The sequence below is a fragment of the Typopeltis vanoorti genome, chromosome 21 (genome assembly GCF_054136105.1).
Source record: "Typopeltis vanoorti isolate ZY-2024b chromosome 21, IOZ_Tvanoo_1.0, whole genome shotgun sequence".
Classification (NCBI taxonomy): Eukaryota; Metazoa; Arthropoda; class Arachnida; order Uropygi; family Thelyphonidae; genus Typopeltis; species Typopeltis vanoorti.
In genome coordinates this window covers 83,271,763-83,292,828 of record NC_143569.1, presented here as the reverse complement: position 1 = coordinate 83,292,828, position 21,066 = coordinate 83,271,763, and the positions used below count along the sequence as shown (strand labels likewise).

Genomic DNA, 21,066 nt, shown 5'->3' with positions numbered 1-21,066 from the left:
CATTCTTGAGGAAAACTGGCCCATTCCTCCTCATTCAGACCAAGAATAAGGCCTAGTTTGTTTTCTAGAGGGGAATTTTGACATGTGAAATCTGAGATGCAATAGGGAGACAGCAATATGTCTCCCTATTGCATCTCAGACTTGTTTTAAGGGGTTGAGATCTGGGAAGCATGCAGGCTACTTGATTCCATTAATATCTTCGGTCTCCAGAAGTATGTACACTGGTCATGTATGATGTGGTGTGCCACTGTCATTCATAAACATAAATTCTTCATCTGCAGCACCACAGAACAATCGAAGATTATTATTATTATTATTATTACGTAACACCTCCGGGGAGTCCAAAGACTCATCGAGGGAGGGTATCTACTCTACAACTCTGTCTCCACCAACTGCAACTACCTTCATCATCTACACCAATGCCATCTACTGCCAACCACCACCACTAGTATTTTCACAGACAATCACAACATCCATGCTCACGGCGGGATTCGGACCTGCAGCCTTTTGGCTGGGGGAGCAGATATGTTAACCACTTGGCCAACCAGGCCGGCAATTATGTTGAAGAACTTCATTGCAATATCATTCACCAGCACTTGTAGTTCATGCATCCATTAAGCATAGCCTCCACACACCATGACCCCAGCACTGCCAAATCTATCCCCTTTCAAGAACATTCCTGTAATGTTAAGTAGTACCACTTTCACACCAGGTCAAGTGTCATCTAGAATCGAAGGAAACACTAAAACAACTCATCTATAAAGAGTACATTAGCCCATTGGTGTCTTGTTCAATTTTTATGCATATACCACTGAAAATGTGCTGTATAATGAGCTGTGGATAAAGAGATACAGACTACGTGTCTTTGAGCATATACATCTACTTGTCATAGACATCTTGCCACAATTTGTCGAGATACCACCTGTGCTTGATGCATTGGTGCATCGATTATGTTTTGCTGTTATAACTAAAAATCTGTCTTCATACTCTATGGTAGAGTGAGACACTCATCTGGAACACCTTCCATTGGTTTGAAATGCTGCCCAGAGCCTGGATACAATGCTATATGAGATTCCAAACTCTCTGGCAATATCAGTAATTCTGTGCCCTTCATCCAGCTTCCAATAATTCTTCCCCATGTGAAATCATCTAGATCAGGAGTGGTCAACCTTTTACGTTCCATGAGCCAATTTTTTCACATATGATGCACCATACAACTCTTGTACTCTTAAAAACTCCCTGTAAAAATATGTTAATATAATAATACTACATGAAATAAAATATGATAGTACTACATGAAAAACTTACATCACCACTAACTTCCTATCTACAATTTTCCTCCAAATCAATCTGTTACCTGTCAAGACTCCAACATTATTAGATGTTATATTTCTGTCTTCTAAGATACTTTTTACAGTATCAATCCACCTATATCTTGGTCTTCTTGGTAACTGAGAGGAGACCTCCACATAGCCTTTAAAGGAATGCGGAGAACGAACCAGGGCTTCTGACCTAACGTCCAATCCTCAACTTCTCGTGGTGCACCCTGTTAGGTATCTACCTGGATACTGAACGAACGAGGATAGGCTAGCAATTTAGGATTTAGCCGAATGTATTCTTGTTGGCTTAAACCACAATATAAAATGATGGTACAACATGACAGAATTCAAATATTACTCAGGAAAAAAATAAAACAGTTCAAAAACAAGACCCAAACTTTGGAGAATCAGTGGCAGACCTTGAAGAAAACTGACTGATTCAGCCAGGGATGCATGTGGTGTACCCCTGGCTGAATCCTTGGTGCACCTTGGTTTTTTATCCTTAGTGTACCCAAGGATAAAAAAATAAAAAATTCATCGTGGACACAAGAAGTTAAAGAAGTAGTCCTGGAAGGAAGCATAGTGAAAATTCCTAACAAATAAATTATTAGATGCCCAAAAAGAATACAGAGAAAAATATTTGAGAGCTAAGTTATGTGTAAAAGTAGCCTAAACAAAAGTCATGAGAAGACTTTGGTAAGAACATTGAAAATAAATATCAGAAAGTTGGCAAATTGTTCTGGAGGCTACTGAAAAAGCTACAGGGGATGAAATGTTGAGTGTTATTTTCTTAATTATAAGTAAAGCAATTACTCCAACACATGTGTTTTTGTCTCCATAAATTCTTCATTATGAATCTGACCACCATTGTAACCATAGAACACAGAATAACAAGGATCTGTACTTTAGTTTTGTAGATCTGCAAGGCATACAAGGTTCCCAGGGAAAAGCTTTTCAAAATGCACTACAAATAAATGGGGTAAATTGAACATTATACACAGCAATGCATAGTCTATATTTAAGTTGTAAGGCCACAATTAGAAATGAAGGAAATACAGGAAGATGGTTTGATGCAAAATCAGGTTAAGACAAGTGTGCACACCATCTCCACTCTTATTAATCATTTACACCGATCATATTATGAAGCAAAGTGGCATTAAACTTGATATTAGATTTGGAGATATCAAACTTAGTTCTTTGCTTTATGCAGATGATATACTTCTAATGGGTTGTGTTTAGGATGTCTCTAGGATTCTCTGACTAAATTGATTAGCTGTAACAAATTTGGCACAAAAATCAGCAATAAAAAGACCAAAACTATGAAAATAGGCAGGAACAAAAACTTCAGCTATATTCTGAATGGAGAATACAGTTTTTACTATAAAACAAGTAAAATATTTTATCTATTAAGCACAGTTTTTAGTGAAGATGGCAAGTTAAACTTGGAAACAGACAACAGAATAAGCAAAACTGGTATGGTGGGGGAGTCAGCTAGTTCACCACCATTAAAGCACTTGATCAAAGATATCAGAATTCTGAGAAAAAATAGGGGTCTGAATAGATGGCACTAATAGTAGAATTATATTAAAAATAAATATATTAGGAAAGAATTTAGCATTCAAGAATGTGTGGGTGGGGCCAATGTAATGTAGTATGTCACTTAAATAAAGATGGGAGAGGAAAGGTTAGCAAAAGAAATGTTTGATCTCAAGATGACAGGAAAAAGGCCCAGAGGAATACCAAGATCTAGGTGGATTGATTCAGTCAGAAGTGCCTTAGAAGGCTGAAATGTTAAATATGACAAAATTGGAGTGCAAACAAGTAATACTAATTCAGAAGAAAAATTGCCGATAGAAGATTAGTAATAATGCAAACTAAATCATGTAGTACTGTCATAGTAACTTACACATCCCCTGAGGGTATATATAAGCACTTCAGTAGCACAATTGGAAGAACAATGGTATGTTGTGCTGTTCGATTCTCATCATAACAAGAAGAATTTATATATATATATATATATATATATATATATATATTTTTTTTTTATTTTTTATTTTTATTTTTTTCAATTGAAGGTGAATTAGTTGATCTCATACAGAGGCAGCAGGGTTTTTTCTCCCAGAAACTCAGTTATATGTAAGATGCAAAACTCAGGTTTTCCATCCTGCATACAGACAAATCACTCTTGAGAACACATGCAATTTCTTCTTCTTCTTCTTCTTCTCTTCTGTCTAAGACGGGTTGAGTCTTCTCTTGAGCAGGATCTTCCAGTCTTCTCTATTCCTTGCTGTTCGAAAAAGTTCCTTATATGTTCTGCATCCCGAGATGTTCTTTATTAATTTCAGCCAGGTAATTCTTGGTCTTCCATAATGTTGGAGGTTTAATGGATTTTTTACAACACTCAGAAAGGATTAAAAAGAATTTAATACTTCCTATATTAAATTATATAGGAATGATAGATGAATGATAAATTATATAAATAGATGCCCCATAGATGTCCTAGTCACTAGGACATCTACGGGGATTACAAAAATAACTAATGTAACATAACACAAATATCATACAATACTAAGCCACTAAAGTCACCAAAAGATCAGCTCCCTCCTCTCGCTCTGCCTGGAGTTTACAAAGTACCCTGTTCCTGTAAGCTAGCGTACTTTGGACAGACAGGCAGATCAGCATCCATCCGCCTAGAGGAACACAAGTCTTACATCTGTAAACACAACTATGGTCATTCAGGCTTGGCTGACCATGTCTTGGACACCATCCACAGAGTATCATGGAAGAAAACCACCATGCTCCATCACAGCAAATTCAAGAAAGAGAGACTATTCTTAGAAGCAGCAGCAGCTCTTAGAAATCAACCAAATCTTAATAAATACGGTTGCATTAAGCTTCTGAAAATTTGGGAAACACTCATCACCAGAGATCCTACTTTATATTCCAGGCCACCTACAACCACCCTTAGAGGGCGCTCCACCTAGATTGGACTTTAGTGTCACCCACTTGGTTGGGCTTAGTATTGTATGATATTTGTGTTATGTTATATTAGTTATTTTTGTAATCCCCGTAGATGTCCTAGTGACTAGGACGAAATATAGGAAGTATTAAATTCTTTTTAATCCTTTCTGAGTGTTGTAAAAAATCCATTAAACCTCCAACATTATGTCTTCACAGCACTTAAGCCTCTATACACGAATTCTTGGTCTTCCAGGTCTTCTTTTTTCAGTTGGAAAAGTATTGACTAGGCGTTAGGAAGTCTGTCTGCATCCATGCGTACAGTGTGTCCAAACCATCTCAGTTGTTGTTTTCTAATTTTTTCTATTATTGTCTTTTTATACAATAGTTCTTGTCTGACTGTGATGTTTGTTTTCTTTTCTATCCGACTTGTTCTATTTATTTTTCTTAAGCATTTCATTTCAAATGCCAGCAGTTTTTTCTCCTCTCTTTTTTTAACTGTCCACGCTTCTGCTCCATAGATGACTGTTGGTATAATTATTGCTTCATATAATTTGATTTTGGCTTGTTTAGATATCTTGTTTGTTTTCCAGATTTTCTGTAATTTTCCCATGGTGGTCCATCCTATCGCTATTCTGTGTTTGATTGTTTTGAGTTCATCTATTGTTTCTGTTAGTTTTGATCCAAGGTATATGAAGTTGTCTACTTGTTCTATTTGTTCTCCGTTTAGGGTGGCTGAGATGGTAGTTTTGTTCCTCCCTATTTTCATCACTTTTGTCTTTTGTATATTTATTGTCATGTCATATGTTTTACAGGTTTCGTTTAGCTTGTTGATCAGCTTTTGTAGTTCATTTGGGGTTCTTGCAAGAAGGATGAGATCATCTGCATATTTGATATTATTTATGTTTAAACCGTTGACATTGATTCCAGGCTCATTGTCTATTGCTTTCTTTACAACTTCTTCTAGATATATGTTGAATAGGCATGGAGATAATGGGCATCCTTGCATTACTCCTTTTTGGATTTCTATGGGTTTTGTTGTGAGTGTGTCCTTTTTAATTATTGCATTTGTCTTAGAGTAATATTTTATCAGAAACTGTATTATATATTTGTTTATTGCTTTTTCTAGTAGAATTTTAAGAAGGATTTCTCTGTTGATGTTATCGAAAGCTTGTTTAAAGTCCACAAAACAACAATATAGTTCTTTATGGTCTTCCCAGCTGAGCTCTGCTAGTTGGTGCAATGTGAAAATTTGGTCTATTGTTGAATAGTTTCCTCGGAAACCAGCTTGTTCTATGCCTATCATTTCTTCGTAGGTGTTTTTTAATCTATTTTGTATAATTCTTATGAATATTTTATAGGTGTGAGGGAGTAAATTGATTGGTCTGTAATTTCTGCAGTCTCTTTTGTCTCCTTTTTTGAATATTGGGATGATCTTTCCAGTTCTCCAGTCATCTGGGATCTCTCCTGTTTGTAGTATTTTATTGAATAGGGTTGTTAAATATTCTATTGATATGCTGCCTCCATATGACCACAGTTCAGTAGGGATAGTATATCAATGCCTGGCGCTTTATTGTTCTTCATCTGTTTTATTGCGTATCTAACTTCTTCTTGTAAAATTTTTGGGTGATCATTATTTTCTCCTATTGTTGGCATTGTAGTTTTGTTTCCTTGGTGGAAGATAGTCTTAAAATGGTTTGACCAGATTTTTCTTATATGTTCAATATTCCCGGTTTCAGTCATCTTGTTGTTTATCATTGTTACTGCTTTTGCTGAGAATTCCTTTGTAATTTCTCTTACAGTATCATGGAAGACTTTTAGGTTGTTTTGTTGGTATGCTTCTTGGCATTTCTTAGCTTTTTCTTCTAACCATTTTTCTTTGGCTTTTTTGCATATTTTGTCAACTTTATTTTTTAGTGCTCTGTATTTTTCTCTATTCTCTTCATTGTTTTGTTGGTTTACAAGTATCTTGACCTCTCTTTTCTCTTCTATGGTAGCTATGATTTCTTGAGTTATCCACTGTTTGTTTATTTTGGGTTTGGAACCTAGAGTGTCTTTTGCAATTGATAACACTGTTTCTTTTCCTTCTCCCCAGTATTTTCTGCTGTTCTGTAAGATGGAGGGTTTTAATTTCAAGCACATCTGTTCTAAAAATCGACTTCTGCTTGAGCTATCTTTTAGTTTTGATAGATTGATGTTTTCTTCTTTTCTGATATTATTTTTCCTGTTGAATTTTATCTTCACTTTGGCAGTTAATATTTCATGGTCAGTGTCAAAATCAAAACTTCTTAATGTTCGTACATTATTTACTGATCTTTTCCATTGTTTGTTTATGATGATATAGTCTATGCAGTTCTTTATATTACCATCTGGAGAGGTCCTACGAGGTGCAACTAGTCTTCGAAATGGAAGCATCCTTGGAGCAGCGTTATGTGATTAAATTTTGTATGCATTTGCAAAAATTGGCATGGGCGGTGTTTAAGAAGTGGACGCAACGTTGGAACAAATGCATCGCGTCTTCTCATGGTAGTTACTTCGAAAAAGACTATGTAAATGATGACGATTAAAGGTAATCTGTTTTCTGTATAAATATAGTCTTATTACTTATTGCCTACGTATATTTACATTTCTTATTAGAAATTATTTTCTCATTTTTATCTGAGCATACACAAACATTAAACATTTGCATGTGAAGTATGCTGACAACTTACTCTTTGCATACTGAGAGTAACTCTACCACAAGTTGCTCTAAGTATTATATAACATAATGCCATGCCAAGCATCTAAGGAAGCATATTCAACCTTATGTTATACTCAGTCTGCACATATCTAGTTTCTCTACTGATGAGATCTCAATAAAGCTGAGTATTCTGGAAAGTGATTCTCAGTATAATGTATGGTAAAGTATGTTTTCCAGGCAGTTGTATTACATTATAAGATACTTAGAGCAACTCGAGATGATGCCAACCTTTTTTTTTTTTTATGCGTGAATCTCACCTAGATTGTAAAACTTTTGCACATTTAAAACTATGAGTGAGCTGATGGTTAGTTCTCTTACTCTATAGATGTAACATGAAACTTTATTAGGCCATTTCAAGCCTTCAGTAAGTGATGAAATTGTAATGTTTCATTGCATTAATGAAAGAGACCATGTAATGAAAATTATCTGTCAACTAAGTAGTAACAACCCAACTTCTCAGTAACATAAGTTTGAAGATATTCATTCTTGCTTTTATTGTTAAAGATATCCATCTTCTCCCAATGCAGTGTCATGGCCAAGTAGCTCGGCTTCTTAGAAACCTGTTTACTGCTTATGGCAAGGTAGCTAATCCCATCTGCATTATCTGCTGTCTGTAAATTGCACATCCTTTTCTGGCTAGTTTACCTGTTTTGTGGGATGACAAAACCGAGTGAAAAGAAAGAAAGAGTTTATCATCACCAGCTAGCTCACTAACTATAGCTGAAAAGCTCTGATAATGGTTCTATGTGTGTCACAGATTGGATTCAAACCCAGGTCTTTCCATCCAAAGGCTTCATCAATACTGACTGAGCTACTTCACATGCAATCTTTTATTGTCTGATTATTCATTAGTAAAATATATATGATTTCTTGTAAACTATAATAAAATACAGTATTATTTTAGCAAAAGAGCTTATCTAGAAATTTCCAGAAATTTCTAGAAAGCATTATAGGATTAGATACTTTAAACAAATTTATGCAGGCCTCTGAATTTTAGATGAACAGATTTTTGCTCTGGATGATACTTAGATCTGTATTTTTTGGAAGACCATAAGAATATGGTCTTCCAAAAAATACAGATCATTATTGTAGACTGCTCTTTTGTGTCCTTTTATGAATTGCATACTAATTATTGATTGATTAGCGGTTCTAATAGGCACTCATGGCCTTCCCAACTATTCTTGGATTTTTTAACCATAATTCAAGGATAAGATGGTTAGCCCTATGCCTCCCAGAGTGTCCTATGTTAGTAGATGTACGTGTCCACGGAGCTGGTTTGCCTGTTCTGGGGGACAAAATACTCAAGCTTATAGGCAAAAAAAAAAAAAACCCTACCTCCGTATGAAACCAGCTAACTCTCCTTTAGTCAAAAGAGACCAGATAAAGGTTCCTCACATCACAGACGGGAATTGAACCCAGGTCTTTCCTACAAAAGGGCTTCATCTATACCAACTTAGCTATGGAGGCTGCATACTAATTATATGTTTAAGAATTATAAAATAATTATATGAAGTTGTATTATAAAACAATTGTGTACAATTTTAATTCTGCAATTAATATACATATATTGATTTAAAACAGCAAGATACGCAATCAATAATGTGATAATAAATAATCAAATATAAGTTATTTCTTTTTTTTGCCCTTTTTGCCTTTTTTCTTGGAATATGGACCAAGTCCTTTTCTTACCATTGTTCCTTTCCACCATGCCTGAATCTGTAAAAAATAAAAAAAATAATAAATCACAACATTGTAAAAGATTTCAATAACTTCTTCTTCTTCTTCTGCAGCTTCTCCCACTTAAGTGGGGTTACTGTTGATGATGAGTCTCCTCCACATCCTCTTGTCTTGGGCTGTCACCACATCCAAGTTCTTCATCCTCAAGTCCTCTTCTACCAGCTAACTCCATCTCTTCTTTGGCTGCCCACGCTTCCTCCTTCCTTGCAAATCCATCTGCATGACCCTTCTTCCCACATATTCATCCTCCCTCCTCATCACATGACCAAACCATCTCAACCTTGCCTCCTGTATCTTCGCTCCTAAGTTCGTAACTTTCACTGTTCCCCTCACATAGTCATTTCTCAGACAATCCTTTCTGGTCACACCGCACATCCACCTAAGCATTCTCATCTCTGCTACTTCCATCCTGCTGATGTTATTTTTCCTCAGCGCCACAGTTTCTATAGCACACGTCATAGCTGGCCTCACTACTGTCCTATAGAATTTACCTTTCAGATTGATCAGCACCCTCTTATCGCATAACACTCCAGCCATCTCCCTCCAGTTTCTCCAACCCGCTTGTATCCTGCATCCCACTACCTTCTCAGCTCCTCCATCTTCTTCCACTGTTGAACCTAAATATCTAAAGTCCCTCACCTTCCTGATGACATTTCCTTCCAGCTCCAGATCTGTCTCCTGGCCACCGCCCACTGTGCAACACATATACTCTGTCTTACTTCTGCTCAGTCTCATACCTCTCTCTTCCAGTACTTTTCTCCATCTTTCCAGTTTGGTTCCTGCTTCTCTCTTGAATCTGCACACCGCAAGATGTCATCTGCATACAACATTGTCCAAGGCGCATCTTCTCTCACCTCCTCTGTCACCACCTCCATCACAATGTTAAACAGAAACGGACTTAATGCTGACCCTTGATGCAAGTCAACTGTTACTTGAAAACTTTCTGTCTGTCCCAGACAGGTCTGAACACTTGTCTTCACATTTCTGTACATCTCCACACCAACCTGACCTATTTCTCCGGAACCTTCTTCTCCCTCAGACACCTCCAGACTTCTTGCCTTGGCACTCTATCGTATGCTTTCTCCAGATCAATAAATGCCAGATGTAGCTCCCATTGTTTATCTCAAAACTTTTCCATCATCTGCCGTAACCCAAAGATAGCATCTGTTGTTGATCTACCAGGCATGAAGCCAAATTGTTCCTTTGTAATTTCCATCTCCTTCCTCAATCTTCCATCAAAAACCCTTTCTAGGATTTTCATTGTGTGGGACATCAACTTTATTCCTCTGTAATTTTTACAGTCTTGTGCATCCCCTTTACCCTTGTAAATGGGGACAAGAGTTCTCTCCCTCCATTCCTCAGGTATATTTTCCTGTTGGCAAACTTTCATGAACAGGTCCCACAGCAGGTCAATTCCCTCTTCCCCCAGTGCCTTCCATGCCTCCACTGGAATCCTGTTGGGGCCCACCGATTTTCCATTCCTCATCCTCTTCATGGCCTCCATCACTTGCACTCTACTGATGTTCTGCACCATCCCTTCAGAAGGCTGCCCATCTTCTCTGTGAGTCCTTGCATTTTCCTCATTCAAAAGTCCCTCAAAGTATATTCTCCATCTGTTTCTTATGTCCACATCCCTCCATAATACTCTTACTTCAGCGTCTTTGATTTGCCTCACATGTAAGATGTCCTTTGCTGCTTTATTTCTACATTTCGCTAGTTGGTAAATTTTTCTCTGTCCTTCCTTTGTTTCTAATTGATCACATAGATCTTGATATGCCATGGCCTTCGCTTGTGCCACAACTTTCTTGGCTTCTTGCTTTCTCTCTCTGTACACCTCTCCATCCTCTTCCACTCTTGACTCATCCCACTTCTGCTTTGCCTTCCTCTTAGCTGTCACTGCCACTTGTACATTATTATTCCACCACCAACCCTCCTTCTGCTCTCTAATCTTTCCAGATGTCTCACCAAGCACCTCGATTTCACAGCTCAGGATTACTTTTGAATTATGTTTCCACCAATCTTGTACTTTCCAGTCCATCCGAAATCCTCTCTAACACCCTCTCCCTAAAATGATTCCTCACATTCTCTTCTTTTAAGCGAAACCACTTAATTGTCTTCATCCCATGGCTTCCAGAGGTTCTTATCTTCGATCTTATTTTAAAGTCTGCACACAGCAGTCGGTGTTGCTGTACCACTTGATCTGTTGAAATTACTTTACAATTTGTCACAACCTTAAGATGTTTCAATAACTAATTTCTATAAACAAAAAAAAAAAAAATCTCAACATTGTAAAAGATTTCAATAACTACAAGATATTGTATTCAGGCAACAATGAACTAGGAAAGGAGGAAGTAGTTATAGCCTTCAAAATCAAACACAAAAAATCTTCTTGAATTACAGGCAATATCAAGTAGAGTAAGTGGGCAAAAATAATGAATAATGAGACTTATTTTTTCCTATGGTTCAACACAGTTTCTACTCAGGAAGATTTGGAAAAATTTTTCGAGTCATTACAGAAGGCAGCTGATATAAAGAAATAGGACAAGTTGAACCCTGTTGGCGATCTAAACAGAGTAGGAAATGAATACCAGACTGTAGAAATGTATTAGGAAAATTTGAAGTCCTGAATATAAGTCTAAAATAATGCTAAATCAAAATGGTTTTTGGATTTATATTCAGGACATGGATTTCATCAATAACCCCATATTTCAACATAGAAATATGCACAAATTTACATGAAGATTTAAGGAATAAAATAAGTCTCATTGACTATTATTGTAGACTGTGATCTTCATGCTAGTTCACACAAGCATACAGGGATTAGAAATTAGATGTGATCACCATTTAGTTTGGAGCAGAATAAAATTGAATATAATATTGAAAAGAAAAATATATAATTAAGAAAGTTTCAAAAATAATCAAAGCTGAGCAGTTTTCAGAGGTGAACTGTATAGACTTCATTATTGTTGTGTCGGAAAAAAGTGCCAACTCACTTTGAATGAGTCATCCTATTTCCGACTTTTATACGTTGGCATGGTTAGACATGCCAACATATAAAACAGCAAAGAGGTGAATCTCTTTCGAAAAGAATAGAAGTATGTCGCGGATGCCATAAGAAATATACGGTGAGGAAACCCGGAGATCTAGTTAAGGAAGTCCTAATAACTACCAGAAAAGCAAGAACGGTAAAATGCAAGTTTTCGTATTAGATTAACTAATAACCGAAGAGGGAATAAGAAACAGAACGTTAAGGAACTCCATATAGTCTACTTCTACTTTATATCTAAGGAACTGTAATCTTTTGGACATTCTGTCTACGACTAAAGAGCAAGTAACACCCTAAGCTTAAGCTGAGCTGGGAACCAAGGCTTCGGACTGTTTATGTTAGAAGAAACATTGTTATTGTATTAAATTTGAATTTAACATTAACTGAATTTTGGGGCAGGATAAAGCCTGAACATAAGAGAATATTGTCTCATGTAAGTTTTGCAAGACAGAGTACGTCTAATATGCTTCACACTAGGATTGCAGACTGTATCTATGTATATGTGTTATTCCCATGAATGAGAACTGAGCAACTCAGTAGAAATTAACCGAGCCTGAATATAGTTATACAAAGAAGAGCATGAAATTGATACCATAAGATTTCAGAGTAAATTTTTTTGGATATGTAAATTTAAGAGGGGGGGAAATTCAGGCTCCTTAGAATTGAAATTTCTGACTAAAGTGTATATATGCGTTTTGTCTAAATAAATGTATTTCTTTAATTTAAACCTCATGAGTCTGTTCTGAGAATTGAGTTACCACTTGTTAAAATTCGGACCATGCATAATTAGTAGGGGAATCCATTAGCAACTAAGAAAGGGGGACCACGACTGCGAACTACTTGATCCCTATATTGTTTTCAGTAGTTTAAAATTGTTCTCAGACTTCAGTTGCTGGCTGGCGCAGTCGACTTAAAGAATATAAATTTGTCGGCAACGGAAGAGCTGAAAATAAATAAGATAAGAAGAATAGTATAAAATAAAATAAATAAATAAATAACAGGGACAACAAGACATAACAATGGTGCAGCAGTCGACAGGATGTGCTTAAAAATTTAATGTGCACAATAAGTTGGTCTCAATCTCAGAAACAGAACTCATTTAGAATTGAAAGTATAGTAGTGAAATTTTGACTTAAGAATAAAGTGTTAATCTAAGAGGGTAAGTATGTTAATCTAAGAGGGTAAGTATGTCCCTACCTACTACAACCGAGATGAGCGACCCGGAGTTTTTTAAAACCATAAACCCCCAACAAATCTTCCCTCAGTTCTCTGGCGAAGAATCTGAAGATGTGGGGGCATATTTTGACTATATAGAGGAGCTTAGAAAGACAGGGTGATGGAGTGACTTCCAGTTTACTCATACTGCTTCGCAGTAAACTGGTTGGAAAAGTGAAAAGCTTTCTCTACTCCTCACCCTTATTAAAGGAAACTTTGGAATACCAGAAGTTTAAACAAATTCTAACCTCCCAGTTTTCTAAGACAAAAAATGTAGGGCCTAACCTATGGAAGCTCCAGAGTATAACCCAAAAGGAAAATGAAAGTGTCTCTGACTATCACAATACGATGATCACATTTGCAAACACCTTATGTGTCCCTGACGAAGAAAAACGACATCTGGAATGGACTGTATTCCAAGTATTTAGAATTGGTTTGAGGCAGGAGCTAAAGGAGACCGCATTTGGAAAGACGATACAAAATCTAAAGGAATGCTATGATGCTGTGCTTGAAAGGGAACAGTTGTTGGGAGACATTTATCCCAGAACCTCTGTCAGTCACATTAATGTTAATAGAGAAAACAAGCACACTGACAAGAATCCAAACCCTGTGAGGGACGAAACAGAAGAAGGGAAAGAGAAACAAAAAAGGGCATTAAAGGACTACAAAGAAAGCAACCATGAGTCAACGATTTACAGTATTGCAGTAGGTGCTAGTAATTCTGATGAAGTGCGATCAATAGTCAGGCAAGAGGTAGAGAAGCTACAAAGACCACTCATGGAACGTCTTAATGCCGTGATCAATCAACTAACAATTGATCCGGCCAAAAATCAAATGCTCACCTCTTTGCAAGAAGAAAAAGTAAAGAAAATTGTTTGCGATGAGGTTGAAAGACTACAGCAACCTATGCTGGAGAAAATGGATCTCATGATGAAGAAGCTGCAGGAAATGTCTGCAAACTGTAGAAATTTTTTTTCTACAGTTTGCAGACTGAAATGAAACCTTTTTGTCCTCAGAGAAAGAGAGTGAAATAAACTACCGCCAAGAAATTCCCAGGTGTTTCAACTGCAACAAGTTGGGACATATTGCCCGAGATTGCTTTGTAGCACAAAATGATCGTAGAACCAGATACCGACCAGAGGCAACATCGCTCACGTGTGCTAAATTACCCACAAAAAAAGGGGAAACAGGGCAATGAAAATTTCCCCAGAATGAAAGTGAAAGGAAGAATCTTCAGAAATAATTTTGAGGCACTAATTGACACTGGCTCCCAAGCCTCCATAATATTGGAAAAACACATAAATGAACTTGGGCCTAGTGTAAAGAGGACAATCTAGCATTTGAGGAAGTCAGTTGGGATTTTATGGGTATCCCCCTCCCCGATACATGCTACTAAAGTAGTGGGACTGAAGGTGGGACTACCTGAGTTTGGATTGTATGCATGGCAAAACTTTTTGATTCTACCAAAGAACTCCATCCTCCACATAGGGCTAATTTTAAGGGAGGATTTTCTGAGGAATAATGGATTTTCGTGCGACTACCCCAAATGGGAGATTAAGTTTTTTCGAACAAGGGATCCAAACAATGCCAATCAGAACCATAGAAAAGGGAAAGAGAGGGACAAACTTTGCACGACAATCTTCAGTGCACTGATAATGGTCCAAATATAAAGGACAATTTTAAGATTGAGGAAATACATGATGATCTTATCACGAGAAAAAAAGATGACTAATACCTGTGAAAAGGCAGAAAATAAAAACCAGACTAATGATAAATTCTCAGATACATGTTTAGGAGTAGGCAAAGAGGTCAAACTTTTCCCAGAGAAAGGAGGGATGTTGCTAACAGAGAAAATTTTTCTATAACTTCATTAAAGTAAAATTTTAGATAAAGGGGTCCTTTGTTGTGTCGGAAAAAGTGCCAACTCACTTTGAATAAGTCATCCTATTTCCGACCCAACATAAGGTAACTTTAAAAGCCATGGATATGGACATGCTTATGCCTCCAGAAGAAAATGTGCATCGTGATAAGCCAGAACTGTGTCTAAACACTCTTGTAGATATTAAGTAAATTTTGAGAACCCCATAATTGAAATAGATAATGTTTGTGAATTATTTAACAGAGAAAAGATTTGTATAAATGCTGAAAATTGTATATAAGATAATACATGTATTGAGCCATGTCAAAAACAGTTTTCGGAGCTGCGGTAACCAATCGGCCGCCGCTATGTGCGTGACGTAGCCACCAAGAGAGGGTGCTCACATGAGGTATATAGGTTTCGGCGCCAAATTCAATCGTTCTCTATTTTCTGTTTCCTGGTTCCTGATTCCAAGTGCTGGATAGCTGTGAAGCTTGCCGCCGTGCCGGGCAAGTCTCTCCCGTTGTTATACGGTGCCGCGTCGAGTGTAGCCACGTTGAAGGAATGCTGCCAGAAAGAGCCGTTGGTTAGCCATGCCAACGTATAAAACAGCGAAGAGGTGAATCTCTTTCGAAAAGAATAGAAGTATGTCGCAGATGCCATAAGAAATATGCGGTGAGGAAACCCGGAGATCTAGTTAAGGAAGTCCTAATAACTACCAAAAAAGCAAGAACGGTAAGATGCAAGTTTTCGTATTAGATTAACTAATAACCGAAGAGGGAATAAGAAACAGAACGTGGAACTCCATATAGTCTACTTCTACTTTATATCTAAGGAACTGTAATCTTTTGGACATTCTGTCTACGATTAAAGAGCAAGTAACACCCTAAGCTTAAGCTGAGTTGGGAACCAAGGCTTCGGACTGTTTATGTTAGAAGAAACATTGTTTTGAATTTAACATTAACTGAATTTTGGGGCAGGATAAAGCCTGAACATAAGAGAATATTGTCTCATGTAAGTTTTGCAAGACGGAGTACGTCTAATATGCTTCACACTAGGATTGTAGAATGTATCTATGTATATGTGTTATTCCCATGAATGAGAACTGAGCAACTCAGTAGAAATTAACCGAGCCTGAATATAGTTATACAAAGAAGAGCATAAAATTGATACCATAAGATTTCAGAGTAAATTTTTTTGGATACATAAATTTAAGAGGGGGGGGGGAAATTCAGGCTCCTTAGAATTGAAATTTCTGACTAAAGTGTATATATGCGTTTTGTCTCAATAAATGTATTTCTTTAATTTAAACCTCATGAGTCTGTCATTGTTCTGAGAAATGAGTTACCACTTGTTAAAATTCGGACCATGCATAATTAGTAGAGGAATCCATTAGCAACTAAGAAAGGGGGATCACGACTGCAAACCACTTGATCGCTATATTGTTTTCAGTAGTTTAAAATTGTTCTCAGACTTCAGTTGCCGGCTGGCGCAGTCGACTTAAAGAATATAAATTTGTTGGCAATGGAAGAGCTGAAAATAAATAAGATAAGAAGAATAGTATAAAATAAAATAAATAAATAACAGGGAGAACAAGACATTACATTATACAAATATTCATCATCATCATCATCATGCATATCAAGGATTTAGGCCTAGCATGGCCTGTTCCGGCCTTAGAAGTCATCGTTGAATCATTTAAGAGGACGTTCTGGTTTGTTTTTTCCTAATGGCTTGTACTTTAAGGCTTGTTTTGGTAATCTTTCTGTTTTCATTCTTTGAACGTGTTCCATCTATTTATGTTTATATTTTTTAATTTTTTCTATTACTGGTTCTTGGTTTGATTATTTCATAATTTCTTCGTTTCTTTTGTGATCAAACAGGATATACTTTGCAGTTTTTCTCATAAACTTCATTTCTGCTGTTATTAATCTTTGTTAATCCAGATTTTGCTTCCATACATTTAGAACTCGTAGGGCTAGTGTATTGTATACTTTTAGTCTGGTTTGTTTTTGAACTAGGTTTGGTTTAAATATAGAGTTAATTACACCTGTTATTTTTAATTTTGCAGTTTTTATGTTTGTATCTTTTTCATTTTCATATGTGATCATACATCCTAGGTAGTTAAATGAATTCACCTGTTGTAAGATCTTGTTATCTATTACTATTTTAGTTCTTGCTGGATCTTGTCCTTTAAAGGACATAGTTTTTGATTTTTCTGTTGATATTATCATACTATAATCTTTGGCTATCTCATTTAGATCTAAAATAGCTTTCTGTAAGTTATCTTCAGAATCTGTAATTATTATTTGGTCGTCGGCAAAAAGGAGTGTGTTTAAGTTCCCTGTAGGAGAAAGTTTAATACCTTGATGTAAATTTTTATTCCATTTTATTATTATTATTTCATTTAAGTAAATATTAAAAATATTTAATATTTAATATTTGTATAAAAGATTATACAAACAGATTATACAAATATTACTTCAGGAAAAATGAAGGATAGGAAATCAGTGTTTTTCACTCCTTAAACTCAGAATTCAAGGGGGGGGGGATCCAAGACATTAAAGAGACAGTCATAGAAAAGAAGAAAGCTTATCAGAAGTCTAGCAAATAAGTCAGAACATGCTCTGAGAGAATACAGAGAAAAATACAAGAAATAAAAGTAGCTCAACTCTTAGGAAGACTGGTAAGAATAAAGAAGTTAAATATTAGGAAGGTGACAAAATGTTCTGAAGGCTACTGAAAAAAGTGGAGGTGACATTGGAGCTGAAGATAAAGATCTTCTAGATGTCTGGAGTAATTAATTTGAAGGATTGCTAAATGAAAAAATAAGTGATAGAATCATGGAAGAAAATATTAAATATTCAAGAGAAATGCAAATCATGAGTGGATTTCAATACTCAAAGTATAAAAAGGCAACCAAAAACCTGAAATGTGGAAAAGCAATAGATGATATTCGACCAGAAATGCTCAAGTATGGAGATATAAAAGTTTTACAGTGCTGCACAGTAAATTCAGAAGGACAAATTCCAGATGACTAGAGTAGAGAAAACTGAATGTGAGAATTACAGAGGAATTTACATACTGAAGGTTTCAGGTAAGATTTTATTCAAGTATACTGAGAAGATGCCAAGAAAAATTGTAAGCTGGGTTCAGATCAAATAGAGGTTGTCAGGATCAGATTTTCACTTTGGGACAAATAGTTGAAAAATCAGGATAATATAACAAGGATCTATATTTATGTTTTGTAGATCTGGAAAAGGCATATAACAAGGTGCCAAGAGTAATATCCTGAGTAATACACAGGTTACATTGAAGTCAGCAGTTGGAATTGAAGGACATGATTGAATGTAAAATTGTGTGAGATAAGGGTGCACACTATCTCTACTGTTATTCATCATCCATCTAGATGATGAGTAACAGTGATGAATAATGGCAGAATCATATTAAAAATGAAGATATTGAGAAGGAACTTGATGCTATTAACATTCAGGAATATGTACTCAGAGCTAATCTCAGGTATGGTCACTTAAACAGAATGTGGCAGGAAAGATTAGCAAAGCAGGTGTTTGATGCTAAGACAATAGGAAAAGGACTACAGAGAAAGGTCAAGATCTAGGTGGACTGATGCAGTTAGATGCACCTTAGAAGCTACAATATAAGATATGACGATACTAGAGTCTGACATATAATAGACTATTTGGAGGAAAACTGTCAATAGGAAGTTAGTAATAAAGTAAACATGATGATGACATTCTCCCTGGTATCCCTTCTAAATTCATTCTGATACGTTTAAACTTTCAAGTGGGAGTTCGCAAGTGTTTCTTCAACATTTTTTTAGCCCTAAAACATTCATAATATCCCTCATATTTTTATCCTATCTTTTCTTGTTTTAGCATATCTAACACTGCATTTGAAATTTATGCAAAAAGATTTGAAAAATTTACCAAATAATTGTTACAGTTTATGTTAAATTTACCTTAACAGCTGCTCTGTTTTCCTTTTCCTCCTTTTCTTTTCTTAGTCTTGCATCTTCTTTTTCCTTTCTGTCTTGTGCAATTACACTCTCATATACTTCTAGCTACAAATATTTTTCATCTAATTAGACTAAACATTAGTATAGAGTACACCAAAATAAACTTAACAATTAGCAACATTAATTTCAGCAAATAAAAACTTAGTATAATATGTATGTTACTTATATATTCTGCATTAGTCATGTTCAAATTTGTTTCTGGAGATTTCCAGTCATTTTCTATGGCTAATATTGGTGACTATAAACCTCTTACATGAATGACATATGACAGACTTCTTGCCAGTAAGTATTTTATGATTAAGATCAGAAAAATAAGTGGAGGATATAGTTACATGTACATTAAGAATAATTGTGATGTATAAAGTAAAGAGCTGAGAATAACATGTCCAATTATATCAGGTTTAATGCTATTTTCCTTCATATAATGTGATCCATATAACATTGGATATGGTTAAACCATCTTCCTGTGCCACCTTCAATTCTATCTGCTGATTTGCAACTCAAATACAGACTATGTCTAATTTGATATACCACTTATGATCATGTGATTGGTCAAGCTGTTTCTCACGAGCCACATGTAACTCTGACATATAATGTGCAACTTGCGGAAATATGTTGATCGAGTTCCTTTTTGCATCACAATTAATATAATAGGTAAATAAAAAATTTTCAAGCTTTATATTTATTTATTAGATATAAACTCAGAATCCACTGGATTAAAATGTAAGTTTAATGTTCATGGTGAGTAAATACATTTAAGAATTTAAAGGGCAATTTTAATGCTTGATTTGAGTCATAGATTAAAGAAATTTTGGATCATCAAGGATTACAGAGGAATTTGTGCTGCAGAATCAGTAATCGTACAAGCCAGTGCTGACAATCTTAGTTTTAGTGGGCATGGCTTGTGATCATGTGATTATGGCACAGTGTGTTAATGGAATGTTATTAGAGGAGTGTTAGTGTGAGTGTTGGTGCTGTAGTTTGGTTGCGTTGCACATGTTGGAACTTATTGTTTCTTTTCACTTTAATTTTTTTTAGAAGTGTCTGTGAAAATTTTGTGAAGGAAGAAGGTGTCATTAAATTGTAAGAAGTGAAAGTATGAAGATGAAAACAAAAATTTTAACCAGAAGTGGGAGGAAGATTTTGCATTCACCATTAAAGGAGGTAAACCTTTGTGTCTTATCTGCAGTGTGTCACTCAATCACAAAGCCAGTAATTTGAAATGCCACTATGAAACAAATCATAAAAACTTTTCATCTGATTATCAAATTAAATCAAAATTACAGAAAAATAAGTTGACTGTGTTAAAATCATTAAAAGCCAATACAACAACTGAAGCTAGTTTTGTTACATCATGGAAAACTGCTAGTGCTAAACGCCCATATTCTGATGGCAAATTTGTTAAGAACATTGCTGTAGTTGTTGCAATGTAAGATCCAAATAACACAAAACTTCAATGACTAATAACGCAAACACCAGCTTCGTGCCATGCCACACTACAAAGAAGATCAGTGCTGATGTTACAGGCAAAATGCAAAATGATTTAAAGAATTCTCTTGCATTCAGCTTAGCTCTTGAGGAATCTACAGACAAATTAAGACAACCCACAAGTGGCGGTGTTTGTAATGTTTCCTCTGATGTAACTGAAAGAGCTGTTGGACTTAGTGGCACTAAAAGAAACAATTCATGTGTTGACATTAAAAATGCACTTGACAGAGCCTCTCTTTTTATAATTTCTTCTGTATTAATCTGATAGAATCTCTCAACTAACTTGACGGTCTTTAGCACATCTCCTCTTTTCCTCCTACCACCAACCTCAGTAATCTATATTCTCTCAAAGAGAATATAGATTACTTCATAACCAACATTCCAGAGTCCTGATATCACTTTGGTTATTTGTCTTTGGAACCTCTCTAGTGTTTAAACATCATAATGAAAACTAGGAGATCAAATCTGAGTACAATAGTCTGACAATACCTTATACAGAGACACCACCTCCTTATCCCTACATATCGATGTACTTTTTATCATAGCAGCAATACAATGTGTATGAAGATATTATGAAATCTGTTCTTGAAACTGTCAATTTCATATGCTTAAATGGGAAGACCGCTAACAGTCTTGAAGAACTGGAACTTGAAGATAAACCCAGTGATA

The 21,066-nt window shown here is 35.9% G+C and overlaps 1 protein-coding gene across 1 annotated transcript in view; it reads right to left on the bottom strand.

Moving 5' to 3' along the window:
• Positions 1-8,643: 8,643 nt before the first annotated feature.
• Positions 8,644-21,066, bottom strand: part of LOC150095059 (dynein regulatory complex protein 9-like) — a 132,846-nt gene continuing 120,423 nt past the window's right edge. Inside the window, exons 8-9 of the mRNA XM_090411183.1 lie at positions 18,853-18,954; positions 8,644-8,733 (exon numbers count right to left, since the gene is read on the bottom strand). Coding sequence (XP_090267309.1) covers positions 8,644-8,733; positions 18,853-18,954 — 192 coding nt within the window. The remainder of the gene's footprint in view (positions 8,734-18,852; positions 18,955-21,066) is intronic.